The sequence below is a fragment of the Elephantulus edwardii genome, unplaced genomic scaffold (assembly GCF_000299155.1).
Source record: "Elephantulus edwardii isolate Elephantulus edwardi_28Jun2011 unplaced genomic scaffold, EleEdw1.0 scaffold00111, whole genome shotgun sequence".
In the NCBI taxonomy this organism is placed as follows: Eukaryota; Metazoa; Chordata; class Mammalia; order Macroscelidea; family Macroscelididae; genus Elephantulus; species Elephantulus edwardii.
This window is the reverse complement of record NW_006399861.1, coordinates 4981074-5002691: the sequence shown is the minus strand read 5'-3', so window position 1 is coordinate 5002691 and position 21618 is coordinate 4981074. Positions and strand designations below refer to the sequence as shown.

Below are 21618 nucleotides of genomic sequence, written 5' to 3'. Positions count from 1 at the left end.
TATCATGAAATATCCAAAGAGCTGGAGTCAGAAAGTTAAAGGGGCTGAACTCACTGAGCATTTCTTTAGCTGAAGGAACTGAAGAACAAATTCAAGACTTGAGTTGAAATGCTTAAGAATGCTTTGGGTAGAATAGTAAATGATCCAGGAAGAATTAAAATAAGATACAAAGAGTATAGAGGGTCATTCTACCAAACAGAATTGGTGGACACAGAAGAATTTCATGAAACAACATATGAGCAAGAGCCTGTGGTGATGAAGGAAGAAGTTCAAGCTGCTCTGAAAGAAACAGCAAAAAATAAGGCCCCAGGAATTGATGTGCTCACAAAGTTGTGCCAAGATATGTGGAGGAAAACCACCTGGCCAACTGACTGGAAGAGATCCATATTTGTTCCCATCCCACAGTGACCAACAGTGCAGAAATTATCAAACAATATCATTGATAGCACATGCAAGCAAGATTCTGCTGAAGATTATCCAAAAACAACTGGAAGAGCACATCAGCAGAGAACTGTCTGCTGGGTTTAGAAAAGGCAGTGGTACTAGGGATATTATAGCTAATGTTAGATGTATCTTGGCTGAAAGCAGGGAGTATCAGAGGAATCTGTTTCATTAACTATGCAAAGGCAATTGACTGTGTGCATCACAACACAATGTGTCTGACTCTGAGGAGAATGAGAACTCCATAACACTTGATTATGCTTATGTGAAACCTACACTTGGGCCAGGAGCCATTCATAAGAACAGAGCAAGGAAACACTAGTGGTTCAAGATAGAAAAGTGTGTGCGCCAGGGATGTGTCTTACCTCCATACCTTTTCAAACTATATACAGAAGAGATTATCCAGGAGCCTGGGCTTTATGAGGAGAAATTTGGCATCAAGATTGGAGGAAGACTTGTCAACAATCTGTGTTATGCAGATGACACAACTCTGCTTGCTGAAACTGAGGAGGACCTGAAGCACTTGCTGCAGAAGGTCAACGACTGCAGCCTTCAATAGGGACTGAAGCTCAACATCAAGAAAATAAACATTCTCACCACTGGGCCGATTGGCAGCATCATGATAGATGGTGAAGAGATTGAAATTGTAAACAGCTTTAGTTTGCTTGGCTCCACAATCAACACTCTTGATACCAGCAGCCAGAAAATCAAGAGACAAATTGCAATGGAAAAGTCTCTTGTCAGAGACCTCTCCAAAGTACTGGAAAAGCAACAATATCAGTCTGGAGACTAAAGTACGCCTGATCTATGCCATAATCTCTTATCAGAAAGCTGGACAATAACTGTTGTTGTTGTTGTTGTTGTTGTTGTTATGTGCCGTCGAGTCGCTTGCGACTCATAGCGACCCTATGTAGAACAGCCCTAAACTCTGCTCTGTCCTGTGCCAATCGCACTGTCTCTGACACTCCCATCCCGATTATCCGAGTCACTGAATCAATCCACCTCCTAGAGGGCCTTCCCCTCCTGCGCCGTCCTTCCACCCTCCCAAGCATGATGTCCTTCTCCAAGGACCGCTCTCTCCTCACAACATGTCCAAAGTATGTTAGGCGGAGCCTCAGAATCCTTGCCTCCAACGAGCCACCCAGTTTAACCCTTTCCAGGACAAATCTGTTTGTTTTCCTAGCAGTCCACGGTATTCTCAATACTCTTCTCCAGCACCACAGCTCCAAGGCATCAATTCTCCTTCTGTCCTCCTTGGTCATTGTCCTAACAAGTGATATCAAAGACCATGGCCTGTATCAAACGCACCTTAGTCTCCAGAGAAACACCATTGCTCTCCAGTACTTTGGAGAGGTCCCTAACAGCAGACAATGACTAGCTATGATAAAATGAGTATTGATGCCTTTGAGCTGTGGTGCTAGAGAAGAGCTTTGAATATATTGTGGACAGCTAGGAGAACAAAGTTCATCCTAGAGAGAGTGAGACTAGGCTGCTCCTTGGAGGCAGGGAGTCTGACGCTTTGTCTGACATACTTTGAACATGTTGCAAGAAGGGACCAGTCCTTGGAGAGGGACGTCATGCATGGAAGGATGGAGGGACAGTGCAGGAGAGGAAGACCCTCGATAAGATGGATTGATTCAGTGACGGGGGTGTTGGGGGTAGGTGTGTCAGAGACAATAAGATTGGCACAGAATAGAGCAGGGTTTAGGGCTATTGTACATAGGGTCGCTATGAGTCGCAGGGGCCTCAATGGGACATAACAACAAGAAGGAATCATACTGGGAGAGTCTGACTTTCTCAGACCTTCCTGCTACTCATGCCCAGTTAGCTCATAAAACATCTCTTCCATCTTCATGTTCCTGTAAATATTTTCATTGTTTTAACAATATTCTTTAATCAGAATATAGACTTCAGAAATTTGTGCTCAGAAACAGCAAAGTGACTGACATTTCCATATTTACCTACTAATTGTTAAGTCTAACTTTTGAGTTAAAGATAAAGAGGGTGAAGTGAGAGTGGAAGATCATTTTGGTGCCTTTTAAAGTTCTTATTTGAAAGATAAGAGCCAAGGTTATGCCCCTATTTCCTCCAGTTTCAAATGCCCCTTAATTTCTGCTTGGAGGTGCAGCTATAAAACTTTTCAGATCGCAGAACCTAATTTAGATCTTAAAACCTTAATAAGACTGAAGCATTCAAAGTATGTCTGCTGGCAGAGCTGTACATCATGGACCTCATGAGTCCTGTTTCCAGGCTTAGTTAATCCTGTTTCCCAAGCCTGAGGGATCTGTTAAATTTCTTTCTAAAAACTAGAAAGTTACTCACAATTCAGAAATGTGCACATTTACAAGGAAAATCCTCAGAATCCACAATTCTCATGCTAAATACAGCTTATCTTTATATATCTATACATAAAGCATTCAATTGGAGATCGTAAAAGCAAACATAAAAACAATACTTACAGAAATAATAATTACAAGTTAGTTTATGATTTGTGCAATGTTACAAATATTAACAAGCAGGACTCACTTTATATTATTTATTATTTTGCCAGGAATTTCAGGATTTATTTTGTGTTTCTAAAACTAATAGAAACTTTTCAGAATAGACTTAAATCCAAATTAAATTCATGTTCTGATAAATAGTTTACCCACTAAATCACTGAAATAATTTGTAAAGAATGAATCTGAAATGTAATGTTTTATTTATTTATGATCTTCTGTTAATTTCATTTTTATTGAGATAATAGTTAAGGTGTTAAACCAGATCATTTTGGCTTAGTCCTTTCCTGAAAACTTGAATATCCACCCTAGGCACACACAATCATTAGGGTGAAAATGTGAATTCTTAACCTGGAATAAATTGGTTTGAAGCTTTGGTTAAAATATACAGTTTGTTGATATCAAATTCAGCACTTTAATAATTTTCAGTTACACAATAAAGTGATTTTTAGTACATTCATGTTACTGTGTAACCATCACAAGTATCTTAAGTCCAGAGCGTTTCTAAATCTGATATGTCCTAATTCCCTCCTTCCTCTGCCCTCAGCCCTATAGAGCAGGCCACCACCGACCTGTTTTTTGTCTCCATGGATTTGCCTGTTCTCCACATTCAGTCTAAAACTGCCGTACTGTATTGGTCTTTTATGTCTAGTGACTTTCACTTACCACAATGTTTCTAAAAAATATCAGTGTGATGTAAATCAACTTCACCTTTATGACTAAATAATATTTTATTGTGTGGTTATACAGCATTTTCTATTGTGTTAGAGGTTTTTTATAGTGAGCCATTTTGCTTTCCATCTTTCCATTTGTATATATGTGTTAAGAGATTTTCCTGAGTTGAAACTGACATGATAATACTAGCAATACTATCATCAGTGAACATCATCAGACAAATGCAGCTTCAGATATGGGTAAGTAATCTCCTAAAAGAGTTAGTTACTTTTTCAAAGATAATGTGTCAGGGTCTGTGATGTGTTGTGTACTCAGCAGGCCCATTTATGCTAATTTGTAATGTGTTTTACATACAATAAGCTGTTACCAGACTCCAGCCATATCTGAGCAACTTCAGTCATGCTATACTGAGCCATTGCTTTAAATGTAACTGTGCAAGTGTATAGAGTAATAAGAGCAGCGATCTGTGTGCAAAAGGTGGCAGAGAGCCACTTCTGTTCTGAACACTGTTAAAACTTGGTGGGGACGCTCTTGGACAGCTTGCAGTAAGGCAGATGGGGCTCTGGCATGCCTCTTCCCTATAGTCTGTGTAAACCTGAGTGAAAAGATGTTTAAGCTTCCTGAAAAAAAAATTCTTAGTGATACTATTACGCTTAACATCTTTCATTTACACTAATACAGGTTTTGTTCGGTTTTAGATATCCTTGTCAATATTTAGCCTAGTTCTGTCTATTGCTGAAAATTATACCTAAGGTTCCAAATATTATTGTTAAAAAGTATATTTATCCTTTCATTTCTGTCACTCTTGTATCATGTATATTGAGCTCTTCTCTTTGGTATATATGTTTATAATTGTTACATCTTCTTGATCATCAAAATATTTTATCCTTTTTGTCTCTCATAAAACTTTTCTATCAAAATCTACTTTGACAGCAGAATAACTACACTAGTTTTCGCTGGTTACTGTTTGAATGGAGTGCCTATTTTATCTTCTTACTTTTGTCCTATTTGTGTCTTGTGTCAAAAATTATTCTTTTCAGAATGCTTTGCCCCCCACACTCACACATACATATACACATTCTGACAATCTCTGCTTTGTATTTGACAGTTTAGTCCAATTGCATTTAATGTATTAAATTATTCAAAGAAATTCTTAGTTTTCTGTATGCCTTTTGGGGGGTTTCCCCAGTATTTAAGTTACTGCCTTTTTTATTTTAAATGCCTTTCTTATGTACTATTTTAAGTCCCTTATGATTTTTTACTATAAATATTTGTTTCTTACTAGTTTCTTTAGGGGCTAAAATATACATTTAACAGACAATACAGTTTGACTTAAGACTAATATAGTTTAAGTATTATACAAATCTTTGCTATTATAAGTCTTTTTCCTCTGTGCTGTTATTGTCACATACTGCAACTTTATACTCTGTGTACTCATAAACATGCATATAAAATTATTGGCTTATATAGTACTTTTTTAGATAAGATAGTAAAAAATGAAAGTTAAAAACAAAATAATTAAAATGTTGTCTATTGCATCTGTTTGTTTATTTATACAGTTACCTTTAATATTTTCTTAGCATGCCTTTAGCATGCATGTGTTCTTAAAGATTCCCCAGAACATGTCCAAGCATTGTAAACGTCCTCTCCCTAAGTCAATCACTCACCAACCTTTATCCCTCTGAGTTCTTTGCTGACTCTAATTTTTTTTCCTAATTTGATTTAGTTGGTTAATGTTAGTACCCCCAAAAAGAAGCTGGTCTTGCTATTTGGAAGAACATTTTAGAGCATGAGTGGAATTCACTATGACAATGTTCCATTAAGAATGGGTAGAAAAGTTCCTTACTCCACCATTGTTGCAAACTTCACATTTAGGATTTTGCTCTAATGATTAATTAAGATATTCCTGGAGTTTGTTTAAAATACAAGGGAAATATTAGGGAAGCTTTGGTGTATAACTGGAAACTTGGACTCGAAATGTGGTATGTATGCTGTACTAGATGCAGTCTTCTAAATACTTCCTAAACCTTGGGTTTTATTTTGGCCCTTGTACAAATGTACAGCAGTCAGAATTCACAATGAAGCATGTATAGTGCCTAAAATAATAATATAAAAATTAGAAATCAATTTTTAAAAATATATGAAAGCATAATCTTCAGGTGTCTGAACCAGGTTATGCTGGTTTTGTTTGTTTGCTTGCTTGCTTATTTAGGGGCTCTATGTGTGTGTTTGTGTTCTATTGCTAGCAAGGAGCTGTACCTCCAACCAGTTCAGTTCCTCCTGTGGCCGGGGCCCCCTCTGTTGGACAGCCTGGAGCAGGATTTGGAATGGTGAGAACTAACTTTCTTAAAGATTGCTATGTTCAAAAATATCACTGATGTTTTTCAAACATTTGCCAAATCTCTGATTAACAAGTGGCCTAGTGGTAAGAAGTTGTACTGTAATCCCAAAGGTATGCAGTTCAATCCTTCAGATAGATGCTCATTGGCAGAAAGATGAGTAATCTCCTTTTGTGGGATTTACTGCCAATGAAAACACAGTGGAGGGTCAGCTGTGGGTCGGTTCCGAGTTGACAGCAAGCAACAACTACTAAATTAAGGAGCTCTGGTTGGCCCGGTTGTTAAACACCCCACTGCCGAAGGAAAGCAGTTCAAACCCACCAGTTAGTCCGTAGGAGAAAAGCTCCTGTAAAGATTAAAGCCAAAGAAGACCCTGAAGCATTTCTGCTCTGTCATGTGTCATGAATTTATTTCATGGCACACAACAGTTATAGCAAATAACTCCCCAAAATGCAATAAAGGGGTATTTTGTAAGTTGCATTGTCTGCTTTTAGACTTTAATGAATCTGCATATGGAGTGATAACGTTGTTTGTAAAATCTTTAAATTCTTTCATTAAATTGTACATGCCACTGGTTTTCCATCATTGGAATAAGACTAGTCAAATCTCTTCTTACCTGAATCAGCAGAATCCATGTTTAAACACTATATTAAGGTTTTTTACTTATTTATCACTTCTGTCACCAGCAGTTTTAAAAAGAAAGAAGGATGTTTTGTTTGTTTGTTTTTCTTTGCTTTCAGGGTAGAGTGGAGTTGTATTTTTTCATGAGTCAAGTCTTGCATAAGAAAAACAATAACAAGCCTCATTTGAGATGAAAATGTAGTGTGACCACATTAGTGTCTCTCAGCACAGAATTCAGAATTAAAAATCAGACTGTCAACTTTTCAGAAGCATATTAACGCCATTGATGTCAGAACATTGTCATAGTGAATCCCACTCATGCTCTGAACTGCTCTTCCTTTTCAGCCTCCAGCTGGGACGGGCATGCCCATGATGCCTCAGCAGCCAGTCATGTTTGCACAGCCTATGATGAGGCCACCCTTTGGGGCTGCAGCTGTACCAGGAACACAGGTGATTTATTTAACTGTTGTCCACAAAACTGTAGTGTTAACTTGTATGGTAAAAGCTGGCACCTGCCAAACTGTTTCAAAAGTATTTTTACTTAATGTATTCTTCCTATCTGTTGCTTCAGATATAAAAAAATGATGTCGAAACAAAAATAGCAATAATATGAGGTACAGAGAGGAAGTATAAAAATAATTCTATGTCTGGGGTCTTTCCTTTCCTCTCCTACTTAATTCAGAATAGTACCCAAGAGCAACCAGGCATTTAAAACATCTGGGGCCTTGTCTTGGAAAATTAGTGCTTCCAACCCTGTGGTTTCTGGTATATTACTGACTGTGGAATAGAACATCTGTTGACTATATACATATTATACAGCTAATTGAAGCTGAAGAAAATTAACAAAAGTCAACAAGAATTAAAGTAAAACCTTAAGTATGGTCCACCTAAATTTTGAGGACTTATCAAGAATATATTTGATACATTAAACACTGATGAACAAAGACCAGACAAATTGCAGACATTATCCATGAAGAAAACAAAATGGCTATCAGAAGAAATTCTGAGATTATTCTAAAATGTAGCGAAGCTAAAGTGAATAGAAGAAATGATGACAAGAATTGTATAGATTATTTCAAAGGGTGGTGCAAAAGACAAAGTATTATGATAAAATGTGCAAAGATCTCGAGCTTGAAAACTAAAAGCGAAGAACACATTTGGTATTGCCCAAGCTGAGAAAAAGTCAAGCTCATATTGCAATAACAAAGGAGTCTACTGGTCAACTATTGAATGCTGATGTATGAAGAAGAAGTAAAGATTATTCAAATTCACTATACAAAAAGAATTGCTCAGCATTAAGCTGCTATGGTCAAGACTATGGTCAAGAATCAGTGGTAGTGAAAAAAAGAAATACAAGCTGAACTAAAGATATTAATGGAAAACAAGTCATAATGGATGTAATAATGGAAGCATGTACCTGTTTTGAAGAATATATTTGGAAGACAGCTACCTGATCAACTGATTGGGAAAAAAATCTTTATTTGTGTCCATTCCAAAAATGATCCACCAGAATGCTGAATTTATCAAACAACATCATTAGTATCACATGCATTCAAAATTTTGCTAAAGATAACTTTAAAAAGGTTGTAGCAGTAAAGCTTTATTTGTTGATTAGAAATAAAAAAGGATTACAGCAGTATATTGACAGTGCACTGCCATTCATGGAAGAGGAGGAGGAGTGGAATGAGAGGTATCATGGCCAATGTCAGATTTTAGCTGTAAACAGAGAGCACTAGAAAAATGTTGGCTTGTGTATTACAGTTATGCAAAGGAATTCAGTTGTGTGGATTTTAATAAATTATAGATAATATTTTGCAGAATAGAAATTATACAATATTTAATTATATTTCTGCAGAACCTATGCATTGATAAAGATGTAGTTAATTGAACATAATAAGCAAATAATGTATTTTGAAATTAGGAAAAGTATGCATTGTTTCTTTTCACTATGTTTATTCATTCTGTATGCTGAGTGAAGAAACTGGATTATATGAAGACTGCAGCATCAGAGTTCGAGGAAGACTCATTAACAACCTGAACTTGGTCTATGATATAACCTTGTTTCCTTAACGTGAAGAAGACTTGAAGCACAAAGCACTTACTGATGAAGGCAGAGACTGTAGTCTTTGGCATGGATTACACTATAACAGAAATCCTCACATACGCAACATAATGATAATTGAAGAAAAAAATGAAAGTTATCAAGGATTTCATTTGCTTGGATCCACTCTCAACACTCATGGAAACAACAGTGAGAAAACTCAAAGAACGATTGTATTAGGTATATCTGCTGCAAAAACCATCTTTAAGAGGCTGAAGTGAAAGATGTTACTTGGAGAACGGAAGTGCATCTGGCCCAAGTTTTGATATTTTAAATCACTACATATGCACATGAAAGTTGGACAATAAAGAAAGTAAACTGGATGATTGATGTTTTTGAATTGTGGTGTTGGTGAGGAATATTAACTATACCAAAAAATGAATAAATCTACCGGAATGCTTCCCTGCATACTTTGGGCTTGTTGTTAAAGAGGTGCCAGCCACTGGAGAAAGATGTCATTTTTACTCAAGTGAAGGATTCATGAAAAAAGAGAAAGCCCCGCCTTCCTGGGAGAAGGACTGGCACAGTAGCTGCAAGAGTGACCACAAACCTAGCAACTGTTGGTGAGGATGACACAGGCCTGGACAGTGTTTAGTTCGTATACTTGCTGTGAGTAGGAACCAACTCAGTGCAGGACCTTGACAGGGCACTGCTATGGCACATAACAAACCTTCAGTTTCAAAGGTGCCAGCATGTATAACTCACTAAATTTTTTTCTGCTAAATATGGTGGTTATACCAGGCAGTCATCCTTTTTTTCACTCTGCCTAGAAATTGACCTCCTAAAATGGAAGTGTTTGTAGAACCTAATGTTTTTCACCATAGGAAGTTGCCTTGTCTGTGTTTCATTGACTATGCAAAGGCTGTGTGGATTACAACAAACTGTGACTAACTCTAAGAAGAATGGGAATCACAGGACACTTGATTATGCTTATAAGAAAGCTATACTTGGACCAGGAGGCGGTCATCGGAATAGAGCAAGGCAACACTGACAAGTTCAAAATTGGGAAGAATGTATGCCAGAGATGTGTTCTAGCGCCCTACCTTTTCAATCTATATGCAGAAACAGATTATCCGGGAGGCTGGGATATATGAGGAGAAATGTGGCATTAGGATTGGAGGAAGACTTAACAACATGCATTGTGCAGATGGCACAACCTTGCTTGCTGAACCTGAGGAGGACCTGAAGCACTTGCTGTGGAAGGTCAAGGACTGCAGCCTTCAATGTGGATTGAAGCTTAACATTAAAAAAAAAAGCAGATTCTCATCACTGGGCTGATTGGCAGCATCATGATAGACAGTAAAGAGATTGAGATTGTTAACTTTAGTTTGCTTGGCTCCACAGTAATACTCTTGGTACTAGCGGCCAGGAAATCAAAAGACCAATTGCTGTCAGGGACATCTACAGAATACTGAAGAGCAATGATGTCAGTCGGGAGGCTGAGGTGTCCCTGAACTAGCCATGGTCTTCACAATTATGTGCTATGCATCAGATAGATGAACAATGACTAGGGATGATAGAAGGAGAATTGATGCTTTTGAGATGTGGTGCTGGAGAAGAGTATCAAATATACCATGGTCTGCTAGGAGAACAAACAGGTTCATCCTAGAGAGGGTGCGACCAGACTGTTCCGTAGAGACTAGGATTCTGAAGCTTTGTCTGAGGGACATCATACTTGGGAGGGTGGTGGGATAGTGCAAGAGAGGAAGATGAGATGACTCAGTGACTAGGATAATGGAGAGTATGTCAGAGATAATAAGATTGGCCCAGAGCATGTTCAGAGCTGTTGTATATAGGGTCACTATGAGTCACAAGTGATTCATGGTATATAACAACAACAATATGTTGAGGAAATAGCTCAAATGTATTTCATTGCATCTTTATAAATAGTTTGACTTGTATAATATTTTTAACCTACCAAGTGGGTCTTTCTATTGTCTTATCTATAGGACAGTTACTATGAACTTTCTGAGTGTAATCCTTCTGCTTCCTTGACCCATCTCTAAATCCATTCTGTACCTGGCCCCAAATATACTTTAATCATCTTTACTTTAGCCCCTCAAATTCAAGTTGACCAGGAGAGGAAATGGTGGATGTTATAAGAAAAATTTCAAATACCATAAGTCCTCACCTTCAAGACCTCATCACACTAGCGTCCTGAGAATTTTTCTAGGCAACTCTAGACAAATGAACCCTGTGTAGATTTTTTCAGGAGATTTAGAGAAGTTTGGAGAGAATAATTGGTATTAAATTTAACCTAATAGATAGAGTTAGGGACCTCTCTAGAGTACTCAGGAGCAACGGTGTCTCTCTGGAGACTAAAGTGCATCTGATACAGGTCATGGTCTTTGCAATCACATGTTATGCATCAGAGAGTTGGACAATGACTAGGGAGGATAGAAGGAGAATTGATGCCTTTGAGCTGTGGTGCTGGAGAAGAGTATTGAGGGTACCATGGACTGCTAAGAAAACAGATTCATCTTGGAAAGGGTTAAACTGGGCTGCTCTTTGGAGGCAAGGATTCTGAGGCTTCATCTGACATACTTTGGTCGTGTTATAAGGAGAGACCAGTCCTTGGAGAAGGACATCGTGCTTGGGAGGGTGGAGGGCAGGCGCAGGAGGGGAAGGCCGTGTAGGAGATGGATTTTTTCGGTGACTAGGGTAATCAGGATGAGTGTGTCGGAGACAATGAGATTGGCACAGGACAGAACAGAGTTTAGGGCTGTTGTACATATGGTCGCTATGAGTCTCAAGTGACTCAATGACACATAACAACAACAGCAACAACAGATGGAGTTAAACAATGAGAAGAATCTCATTTATTATGACTGCTTTCTTGATTGTGTCCATAATTGCCACCTTTTGGAGAAAATAAAGGATGCTTCTGGTTATGTGAACTTGAAACAGTGTTATTGATTTATTTAAGCTTTCTGTTTTTTGTGTGCTGAAAGCTTTAAAAAGAAATCAATATCGTTTTATTAATGCAGTGCTTTCCCAGTGTTTGGGATTACCAATTTATTTACTTAATTAAAGAATGAAAAATAAAAATTAGACATGTTGAAAACACAGTATTTTAATTGGCTATTGAATGTATAGTAAGTCAAAATGATAAGTTGTATTTACAGATTTAGGGAACTCTAGTGGTAAGGAGCTGGACTGCATTCAAAAGGCACATGGTTTGAATCCACCAGCTATTGTGGAAGAAAGACAGATTATTTACATTTTTTGGATTGTATTTCCTATTTCAGAGTTTGGCCCCAGGTAATCAGTTTTGAATTACTGATGCCTGGACAATTCATCATTCTTTAAATGGCTGTATTATAACACTGTCATGGTCTGAGAAGGATGGGCAGTCTCCTCTTTTTTTTTTTTTTTTATTTTTTGGGCAGTCTCCTCTTAACTGCCTCTGAAAACCCACTGGAGGATCAGTTCTGTCTTGATGGTACACTACAGCACGTGATACTATTATCTCATCTAATTATTAATTTAGAATCAATATTTTTCATTTCTTCCAAGCATCATCAAACCTCTTATTTCCTTTTACCTGTGATTTTTAGGAAGTATTATTTATTTACATTTTATAGAGGTGTAAATGATACTTAATGCAAGTCAGTCAATGAATTCTGGAGAAGGGAACAAATATAAAAGTTCTTATCTGGGCCTCTCTTTAGTGATCAATAGAAACACATCCTTGCCCAGAACCCCTAACTTTGAGGTGTTCATTGTGTTACAAGCATAGGAGATTTATTCAAATCAAAAGCTAGATGTTAATTGTTAACTCTACACGGATTATGTAAAATTTTCAAATCCTCATACCATAGATATTGGTTAGACAGCACAAGATAAGGGTAACTCTTCATTACTTTTGTCGCAGATTTAGTATAATTATTAACTACATTGTTGTGTGCCATCAAGTTCAAATCAACTCAAAGTTGACCCTCCAAGTGGTTTTTAATCCTCCCCCTTTGACTGGTTTTATTTATTTTCATTTTTGTTTATTCATTGTTTCACATTTGCTTCCCTCCCCTGCCCTGCGCTATCTCCTGGTCCATTTTGCAGTGCAATTCCAAGAGGTTTTTAGAGACTGTAAATTGCATAGGAAAAGCTTGCCCCATCTTTTCCCCACAAAGCAGCTGGTAGATTTGAACTGCAGTTCTCTGGGTTTACAGTACCACTTGGCCACCAGATAGTACTTCATAATCAGCCATAGCCTCCTCTGTTAATTCAATAGGTAAGTTTAGAATTCAGTCCTGGTATATTAAACTAATCAATTTAACTTATTCCTTAAATAGCTTTTTTGCAAATGTTTTCCTTTTTCCTTCAACCTCATTCTTCCTATAAGAAAAGCCTGGGGGATCTGGAAAGACAGGATAATGGTGGGCATAGTCCAATGGGATTAATTTTACAAACAAAATGCATGGGAATAATTGTATGAAGCACAATGTTAATGAAGGATAGTGTGAAACACAATGCATACAAAGTTTGTAAACAATATAAAATAAAAATTAATAAAAAGGAACTTGGAAACAAATGCACTTATTTTTTTAAAAGCCTGTATTAATTTAGTGATACTAATGATTAAAAAATGCTTTTGCATAATCATTTTTTACTAGTCATAATATGTGTATGTGGCTAATTTCCACATCTTTCCAAATTTATATCCATATTGTTCTACAAAGTCTTCAAATTTTACTGAAGCTGATGCTTATGTCAAAGAATGTCAAGACAGCTGAAAATCATTTGATACATATTTTACCAATCCCAAATTAAACACAACACTATGACTAAGTAGAACAAAGTAGATTTTTTAGACCTTTAGCCGTCTGATCTTCTGCGTATTTGTTTTCTGTGGTATATGTTCTACCTAATGCTGGTGTATCTCTGTTTGCTTTCTATTTCTGCTGTCTTGGGCTGGCTTTTCCCACGTTAGCTTTCTCCAAGCCCTACACCTGCCACTCAGAGTCCCAAGAAACCTCCAGCAAAGGACCCATTAGCGGATCTTAACATCAAGGATTTCTTGTAAACAATTTAAGGTATCTAATATTGAGCTTTCCCTGTGGGCTTGTAATAATCAACTAGATATTGCCTAGCTATTTCAGCTGTGACATCTGTTCATGTGTAAGTATGCTGCTAATAATGGTGTTTTTACTTTGAACGTCAGTATTAAAAACTCTCTATCAATGAGTATTAAAACATTACTTAGTTTTAGTTGGTTTAATTACTATTGGAAAATGCTTGTCATTCCTCTGTAGCATCTGGTCCCCACTGGACCCTCATCATTTCCTTCACCTGCTCCCCCCACCGACCAAACTGTGCAGCTCTGCAACTGCATCCTGGCCCATCCTCACCCTTCTGCCCCCAACCCTCACCTCCTTGTACCCCCAATATGTTTTTCCCAATAAAAAAAAAACACATTATTTAGTTTCTAAAACTAAAATGGAAAGAAACTTCCAAATGTCCCTCATACTGATAAAGCACACAGATGATACTGGTAAAGCAGAAAATTTTCAAGAAGCTTGGGCAAATGAGAAAATGGTCATTTTATTGCATAATGGCTTCTGTTTCTCAAAAGTTAGCAGTTGTAATATAGCATTTAGAAATTTTCTAACACTAGGTTTGCTACATAACCACATTTTCTTTTATCCTTGTTTGGCTTCATAAAGTAAAGCCCTTTTACACTCCTGCATTCAGACTGAATTTAGAATTCCTAATATTCTGGTTTTAAATCTATAGTATAATTTGATGAGATACTGTTGGTGAACTTATGGAAGGAAGCTGATGATGGAAAAATATTTGCTTCTAAAAAACTCATAAACACTATCATTCATTAGAACAGTACTTTGAATATCCATTTCCTACTCAGGAGATCAAATTCTGGGAGATTTGTTGGCCAGATAATTTTCTTTTTCTTTCTTTGGCCAGATAATTTTTGCCACCATTTCACAGAATGAAAATGATCCCTAAGCATTAATGTTCCTTGACCAAGGCCAAGTGCACAAGCAGAGAGAGTATCCCACAGTCACTGTTCAGTGTTGGTTTTAATATACATCTCTTGCTAATAAATACTTATTAAGTCCTTTCTTGAATGCTTACTAATATTTCTGTGGATTCATACTTTATGGTATTTTTCTTACAAAAGATTATAATGATATATCACCTTAATGCCTTAATGCCAAATAATTTCTCCCTGTGTCCCAGTGTTCCTACTCTATTTTTGGCTAGGCTGCACTGATGAGAGCATAAGTAAACTGTGACAGTTGGAGTTTCAAAAGTAGCTAAGGCAGCTGTCTAGAGCAGCCTTTAACTATCACTCTCATCACATGCCAAGCACTTTACTCAAGACAGTCTCTACATTGAGAGCTTCACAGTTAAGATGGAAACTGACAGAGTATTTAATGATGCTAAGAAGAGGTAGCTACCCACCTCAGCCTTGAGGTGCCAGGAGAGATTTACCAATCAGATGACTGGTAATAAACCAGGGAGATAAGGGAGGTGGGGGGAGCATGAGTGAAGAAAGCATTGAAATACTAGGTATATCTCTCATCTTTTCTATCTTGTCATTTGTTTGTTTAGGAAGTGACTCATTGAAGAAGCTAACAAAATAGATGTTATAAGTAATGTATGTTACCACTCCTTTTATTCCGCTGCCATCTTTAAAAGGTTAAATGTTAATATTGAAAGTCTGACTATAAAGATGTCTAATAATTACCCAGATTTCAACTTCCACTGATATAGTATTTATCTGAAATGAAGTTTTACATTACTGTAGCTTCCTCCAGGGGTACATCTCCCCAAACACATTGTTTTGTTTTCCCCAATCACCCACCTCCACTCTCCTGCTGAAATTCGTTAAACTTGAGTTAAGTATATGAATGTGAGTTTGATAATGCAGAAACCTTTTGTGGTAAGGCTTTTGGCATGGTTATGAAGTACAATTGCAAGGGGACAATTGCTGTTGGAAGATAATGTATTCGCATATTTTCTAATGCAAGTGCTTTTTTATCTTTGCAGCTGCAGTTTTTGTGACTGAATAGGAAAAAAATAAAATAATGAGTTTGGCGACTTCAAATAGGATTGATGCTCAGAGTTTCAAAGTGAGCCACCAGTACCACACCCAGTGCTTACTCATAACTTCTCTTCCAAAATGTGTAGCACAGCTGTGACAGTGAACGTTAGGAATGTGGACTACCTTAGCTGTTATCCCTACTCTCGAAATTGTAGCGTATTCGGGTTATTTGTGTGTTGTGTGATGTAAACAATGAATGGATGTTTCCAATGCCTTTAGTGCTTTTCTGGACCTCGCCCAGGGATGACGCAGCTGTTGTACGGTGAGCCATTTGGAAAGATGTGTCTGTGTTTTCAAAGATTTCAATGTATATATAAATTTTGGACAAAACCTAAACTCTTCCCGTAAGTTCTTTTCTTCTGTATCTCTGTTACAAGCATAGTGTGATAATATCAAATAGTGAGGGGGGGAGCCTCTTAAATATACAGAACCTTTTTCAGTGTGGAGTACCATCTTCCAATCGCAAGAACTTCAGCTGTTGTGAGAAATGTTTATTTTTGTGGCACTGTATATGTTAAGAAATTTTATTTTAAAAATATAAAAATTAACATCCATAATTAAATACTTCTTGAAGCTACCTTATCAAGAATGAAAAAATCATATGGGAAGAATTCCATATTAATCACTACTGTATTAAAAATATATTTTAATTATACTTGAAAGAAATTTTTTGCTTGACAGAAATTTAAATTGACCTGTTTATTCATTCTTTATTAAGTGCACTGAAAAGTACAGGGTCCATTTCTATCATGTCAGTGAAAAACAATTAAGACGTGCTACTTCAAGTGATTACGAAGGCACCCTGAGGTACATCAATGACTTAAAAATTACTACAGATACTTTTATTCTATTGTGGGGTTTATGTACATCTGTTAATTTAGTATTTCTTTGTGTGTTCTGTAGACTAGTGTTCTTCCATTTCTCAACTGCTCAAAGTAGGTTTTGTTGTACCATTGTGACTAGAACTTAAACTAATTCAGACAACTGTATCCTTTGCTGTACATACTGTATTCTTTAATTTTTAATTTGTTGTCATACTGTCTGTGCTGATGGCTTGGCTTAAGATTTTGATGCATAAACGGGGTCACTGTTGATCAGTGTTGCTAGTGGCTTGGCAGTTCTTTGTAAAAGCATATTGGGTTGGAAAGGTGTTTGCCTATTTTTCAAATTATTTAATAGATGTATGGTACCATTTAAAAAGTGGTTGTATCTGAAATTTACTGTGGGGATAACATACACTGTAATGGGGGAAAATTACCTAAGACCAATTTCAAAATGGCTTTTCTTTGTATTTCGGTTCCAAAACCCAGTGCATGTACGCCCTCTGAGATGCAATAAACACGTTGAACAAATGAAATTCAGACTTAAACTTTCTCTCTTTGATTAGCTTTCAGAGGGCAAGTGTGTTTCAAACGACACCTTGAGCATATTAAAATTTAAACATACTCAAAAAGGACTTTAGATAAAATAAACAGTTAAATTGTTGTGATAGTTTTGTGAGAATTCTCTCTCTGAACGTTACAAGATGACTTTAGGTTAGTTTATGTACATGCACACACTCTCATACAAAATCCAGACTAGCTTCTTTGTGTAAAGCTAGGGAACTGAATGCCACAGTTGCTGCTTTGAACCCACCCAGAATGTCTGCAGGAAAAGACCTAAAGATTTGCTTCCATAAAGATTGCAGTTGAGAACACTGTTGGGAGCAGTTTTGCTTTGCCACATGAGATCACTTGAATTCAAATCAACTAAAAAAATGTCCAATAAAAGCAATATTCCCACAACGAGATTATCATAGTGTTGTTGTTATATCTAGTCAGTGCAAACCTGAACCTCCAGCAAGTTTTCAGAGGGATTAAATTGTACAGGATGGGCAATCTCCACCTGTGGGATTAACTGCCCCTGAAAACCCTCCAGTGTGTCAGCTATGGAACAGTTCCAACTCTACAGTACACAACAACAGCAAACGTCACAAAAGGAGATTGTCTGTCTTTTTCCCAAGGAGCAATTGTTGGATTTGAATCATGTGCCTTGGGTTGGCAACACAGCTCCTTACCACTACGTCACTGGCACTCCTTATTATATTTAGTGTTAACAGCATTTCAGAAGAGTAATATAACTGAAATAAAGGGGGATTTTGTTTTTGTTGTTGTTGTGTATCATACAGTCAGAACTGACCCATTGCTGGCCCGCCATGGGTTTTCAGAGGCAGTTAATCACACAGGAGACTGCCCATCCTTCTCCTGAACAGCAGCTGGTGGCCTCAAATTGTATGTCTTTGGGGTTGCAGCGTGGTTTCTTAGCACTAGGCCACCATAGTTTTATTTCTATGTTAATGCTGTTTTTCCCTAAGGTAACTAATATTTGTATCTTTTCATCTTTAACTATGCATTTGCTATATTACATTTTAATTAGTTATTCTTTTCATATATTACATTATTTTTGTATTATTTACTTTTTTATATTATATTTTTATACTACAAAGCATATATTGCTTTGTGGGCATACTATTTGTAAAACGTTCTGTTTTAACGAATTCTAAGTTTAATATGTCCTTTTTTTATGTTAGTAGACAGCTTTTTCCCATCATTGAATGATACCCTGAATATAAAAAATATATATTCTCAACAGAAGAAAAGCTGTAAGAATTTTAATTTTGTATCAGACAATGAAACCTAACTAGGATGAGATTCCTGGTGCCATTGTAAGAAAATTGTCTTACAGATAAGACACTACTGGATGAAGTTCTGGCTTGTCAAAAAACTAACAGGTTTGATTCTCCCCTAGAGTTCTTCCACGTGGTGAGCATTTCTATAAAGACTTTGCCTGCTGCTTTATGTCTGCTTCCCCCAAGCCCTCTGCATGCATACACACATATTCACAAACACTCTGTGCTTGGCAACATCAAGTACTCACTACAGAGAACCACCAGCACTTGACTGGCTCACATAGGGTCAGCTGCCTCAGATAACCTCATCAGCTCTACCAGTGTGACTAGATCCCATTTGTCTTGGCCTTTTCTTGCCCTTTACAGAGCACAATCTTCAATAACCTTTATAGCACTTAGCCATTTTGTATTATAATTAGGTGTCATCTGCTTGGGCCAATTGTGAGCTGTTCAAAGACAAGAGTTATGTTCTCCTAGAACTTGTGTCAACACTAAGCACATCAATAGATGCCAAGTAAATGTCTAAGAGATAAATACAAGGATGTTGGTTCCTATAGTTCTTTTCACTTACCTGTTTACTAATGGGATATCATTCTGTTTCTGAATGCTGAAAAATAGCTTGCATACAGTACATTGACTGTCAGAAGTTTATTAGAGTTTAAGAGGTTTTTGTCAATCATTGTAATACAAGATTCAATACCAATGAAAACATATCCTAAGACAAAGAAATAAGAGATATACAAATTGACATGGAAACAGCCCAAATGTCCAACCACAGTCTCCTGGATTATGAAATTGTGGCACATTCACACAATGGAATACTACACAGCATGTAGGAGCAATGATTTAAAGGATTACTACATAACTTGGAGGGACTGGGAAGTATTATGCTAAGTGAACAAACTTGGTACCATCAGGACAAATACTGTATAAGACCATTATTGTAGAAATATAAAGATAACTAGTAAAATGGATATGAGGATCCAAGTGGGGTGGAGGCTAAGAGCAGAGGTGTGAAAACGGCAAAGGAGGAAATCACAGGGTCACACAATTTAATGAGTAAAAGGAGGGATGGGTAAAGGAAACAGGAAAGATCCAGCAGGGATCTGGAAAGACAGGACACATTTCAGTGTTGATTGATTTTAAAAAATATAATGAATGGAAATAATTGTATGAAACACAAAATGAATGAAGATATTGTGAAAAAACAATGTATATGAACTTTGTAAGAAAATTAGTATAAAATAAAAATTTACTTTTTAAAAAAGAGATACACAAATTAGCAAAAAGAGAGATAAAACTATGTATGCAGATGATATGATAGTATACTTAGAAAACTCCAAAAATTCCATGAGAAGACTATAGGACATAGCTGACCAATTCAGCAAAGTAGCAGGATTCAAAAATCATTTTAATTTCTCTACAGTAACAAAGAGAATATAGAAATAGAGTTAAGAAAAATAATACTAGTCCAAAATTAAATACTTAAAATAAATCTGGAGGCACAAAAGACCTATACAAAGAAAATTACAATTACTACAAGAAACAAAAGGAGACCTGGAGAAATGAAAGAATATGTATACCATGCTCATGAATAGGAAAACTCAATATCGTGAAAATGACAATTTTACCAAAGGCAATCTACTAATTCAATGCAATCTCAATCCAGATTCCCATTCCATTCTTCAATGAGGAAAAAAAAGGCAATCTTTATTTTTAACTGGAATGGAAAGGGACTTCAAATAAGCAAAACACTACTGAAAACAAGAAAGAAGATAGGTGGCATCGCATTCCCTTAAATCCTACCACACAGCCGTGGTGGTCAAGACAGCATGGTGCTAGTACAGTGGCAGACACATAGATCAAAGGAATAGAATTGAAAACTCAGAAATCAACTCATCTACCTATGGTCAATTGGTCTTTGACAAGGAGACAAAATTAGTGGAGAAATGACAGTCTCTGTTATAAATGGTATTGGAAAATCATCTGCACAAAAAAGCACAATTCACACCTCACACCATACACAAATACCAACTTGTGAGGTTGATCGGAGACCTAGAAATAAAAAGGAAAGACTATAAAATTCATCGAAGAAAATCTAGGAACTGTTCTAGAAGCTCTGATCCACAGTATGAACAGTATTCTAAGCCTCATGAAAATTCTACAACTATGAGAGGGAGGAAATAGATGAACAAGATTTTCTAGGAATCAAATCCCTATGCACATCAAAAAAACTTCTTCAACAGGTTAAAAAGGTAGCTCACAGACTGAGGGAAAAATATCTGATATGGGACTCATATCTAAAATTTCTAGAATACTCCAATACCTCAACAAAAAAAGGTAAACAACCCAATCACAACATGGGCACAGGATATAAATAGACATTTCACCAAAGAAGACATTCAGATGGCAAACAAACACATGAAGAAATGTTGAAACTCCCTAGCTCTCCAAGAGCTGCAAATCAAAACAACTGTGAGATAACATCTCACCGAGCAACAAGAGCAAAGTTCAACAGGCCAACAAACAACAAATGCTGGTGAGATTGTGGAGAGATTGAAACTCTTATTTATTGCTGATGAGAATGTAAAATGGTACAACCACTATGGAGAGTGGCCTGGCACTTTCTCAAAAAGCTGAAAATAGGGGAGCTCTGGTGGCCTAGTGGCAAGGACCTGCAACTACAATCCCAGAGTCACATGGTTCGAATCCACCAGATGCTCTGCCGGGGAAGGAGGGACAATCTCCTCCTGTACCAGTCAGATCTGATTTGACAGTACACTCACACAAAAATTAAAAAAAAAAAAGAAAAAAAAAGCTGAAAATAGAAATACCATTTGATCCAACAATTCAACTACTGGGGAATATACCCTAAAGAAACCAGAGCCATGATTCAAACAGGTGTATGCACACCCATGTTTATTGCTGTGTTATTGACAATAACAAAGAGATGGTAGTAACCCAAGTGCCCATCAACAAATGAATGGATAGAAAAATGATGGTACAGTCACAGAATAGAATATTATGCATCATTGTAAAACAATGGGAGAGCCTGTAGGATATTATGCTGAATGAAGTATCTCAATCACAAAAGGATAAATACTGCTGTTGTAGGACAGAGATGGCGGGGGTTGGCTGGGAAGAGGAAAGAAAATGGGAAAAGAGTGGATAGATAATGCACACTGCTTTAGAACAGATGAGGGGAAGAG

General features: G+C 37.0%; 1 protein-coding gene across 4 annotated transcripts in view; it reads left to right on the top strand.

The window, feature by feature from the left end:
• The window catches only part of SNAP91 (synaptosomal-associated protein, 91kDa), a 260033-nt gene extending 242934 nt beyond the window's left edge, over positions 1-17099 (top strand). For all 4 annotated transcript variants that reach the window (XM_006892128.1, XM_006892129.1, XM_006892127.1 and 1 more), the window contains 4 exons: positions 5861-5944; positions 6920-7024; positions 13606-13708; positions 15687-17099. In XM_006892128.1, coding sequence (XP_006892190.1) covers positions 5861-5944; positions 6920-7024; positions 13606-13698 — 282 coding nt within the window. In that variant the 3' untranslated portion in view covers positions 13699-13708; positions 15687-17099. The remainder of the gene's footprint in view (positions 1-5860; positions 5945-6919; positions 7025-13605; positions 13709-15686) is intronic.
• The last annotated feature ends 4519 nt before the right edge of the window (positions 17100-21618 follow it).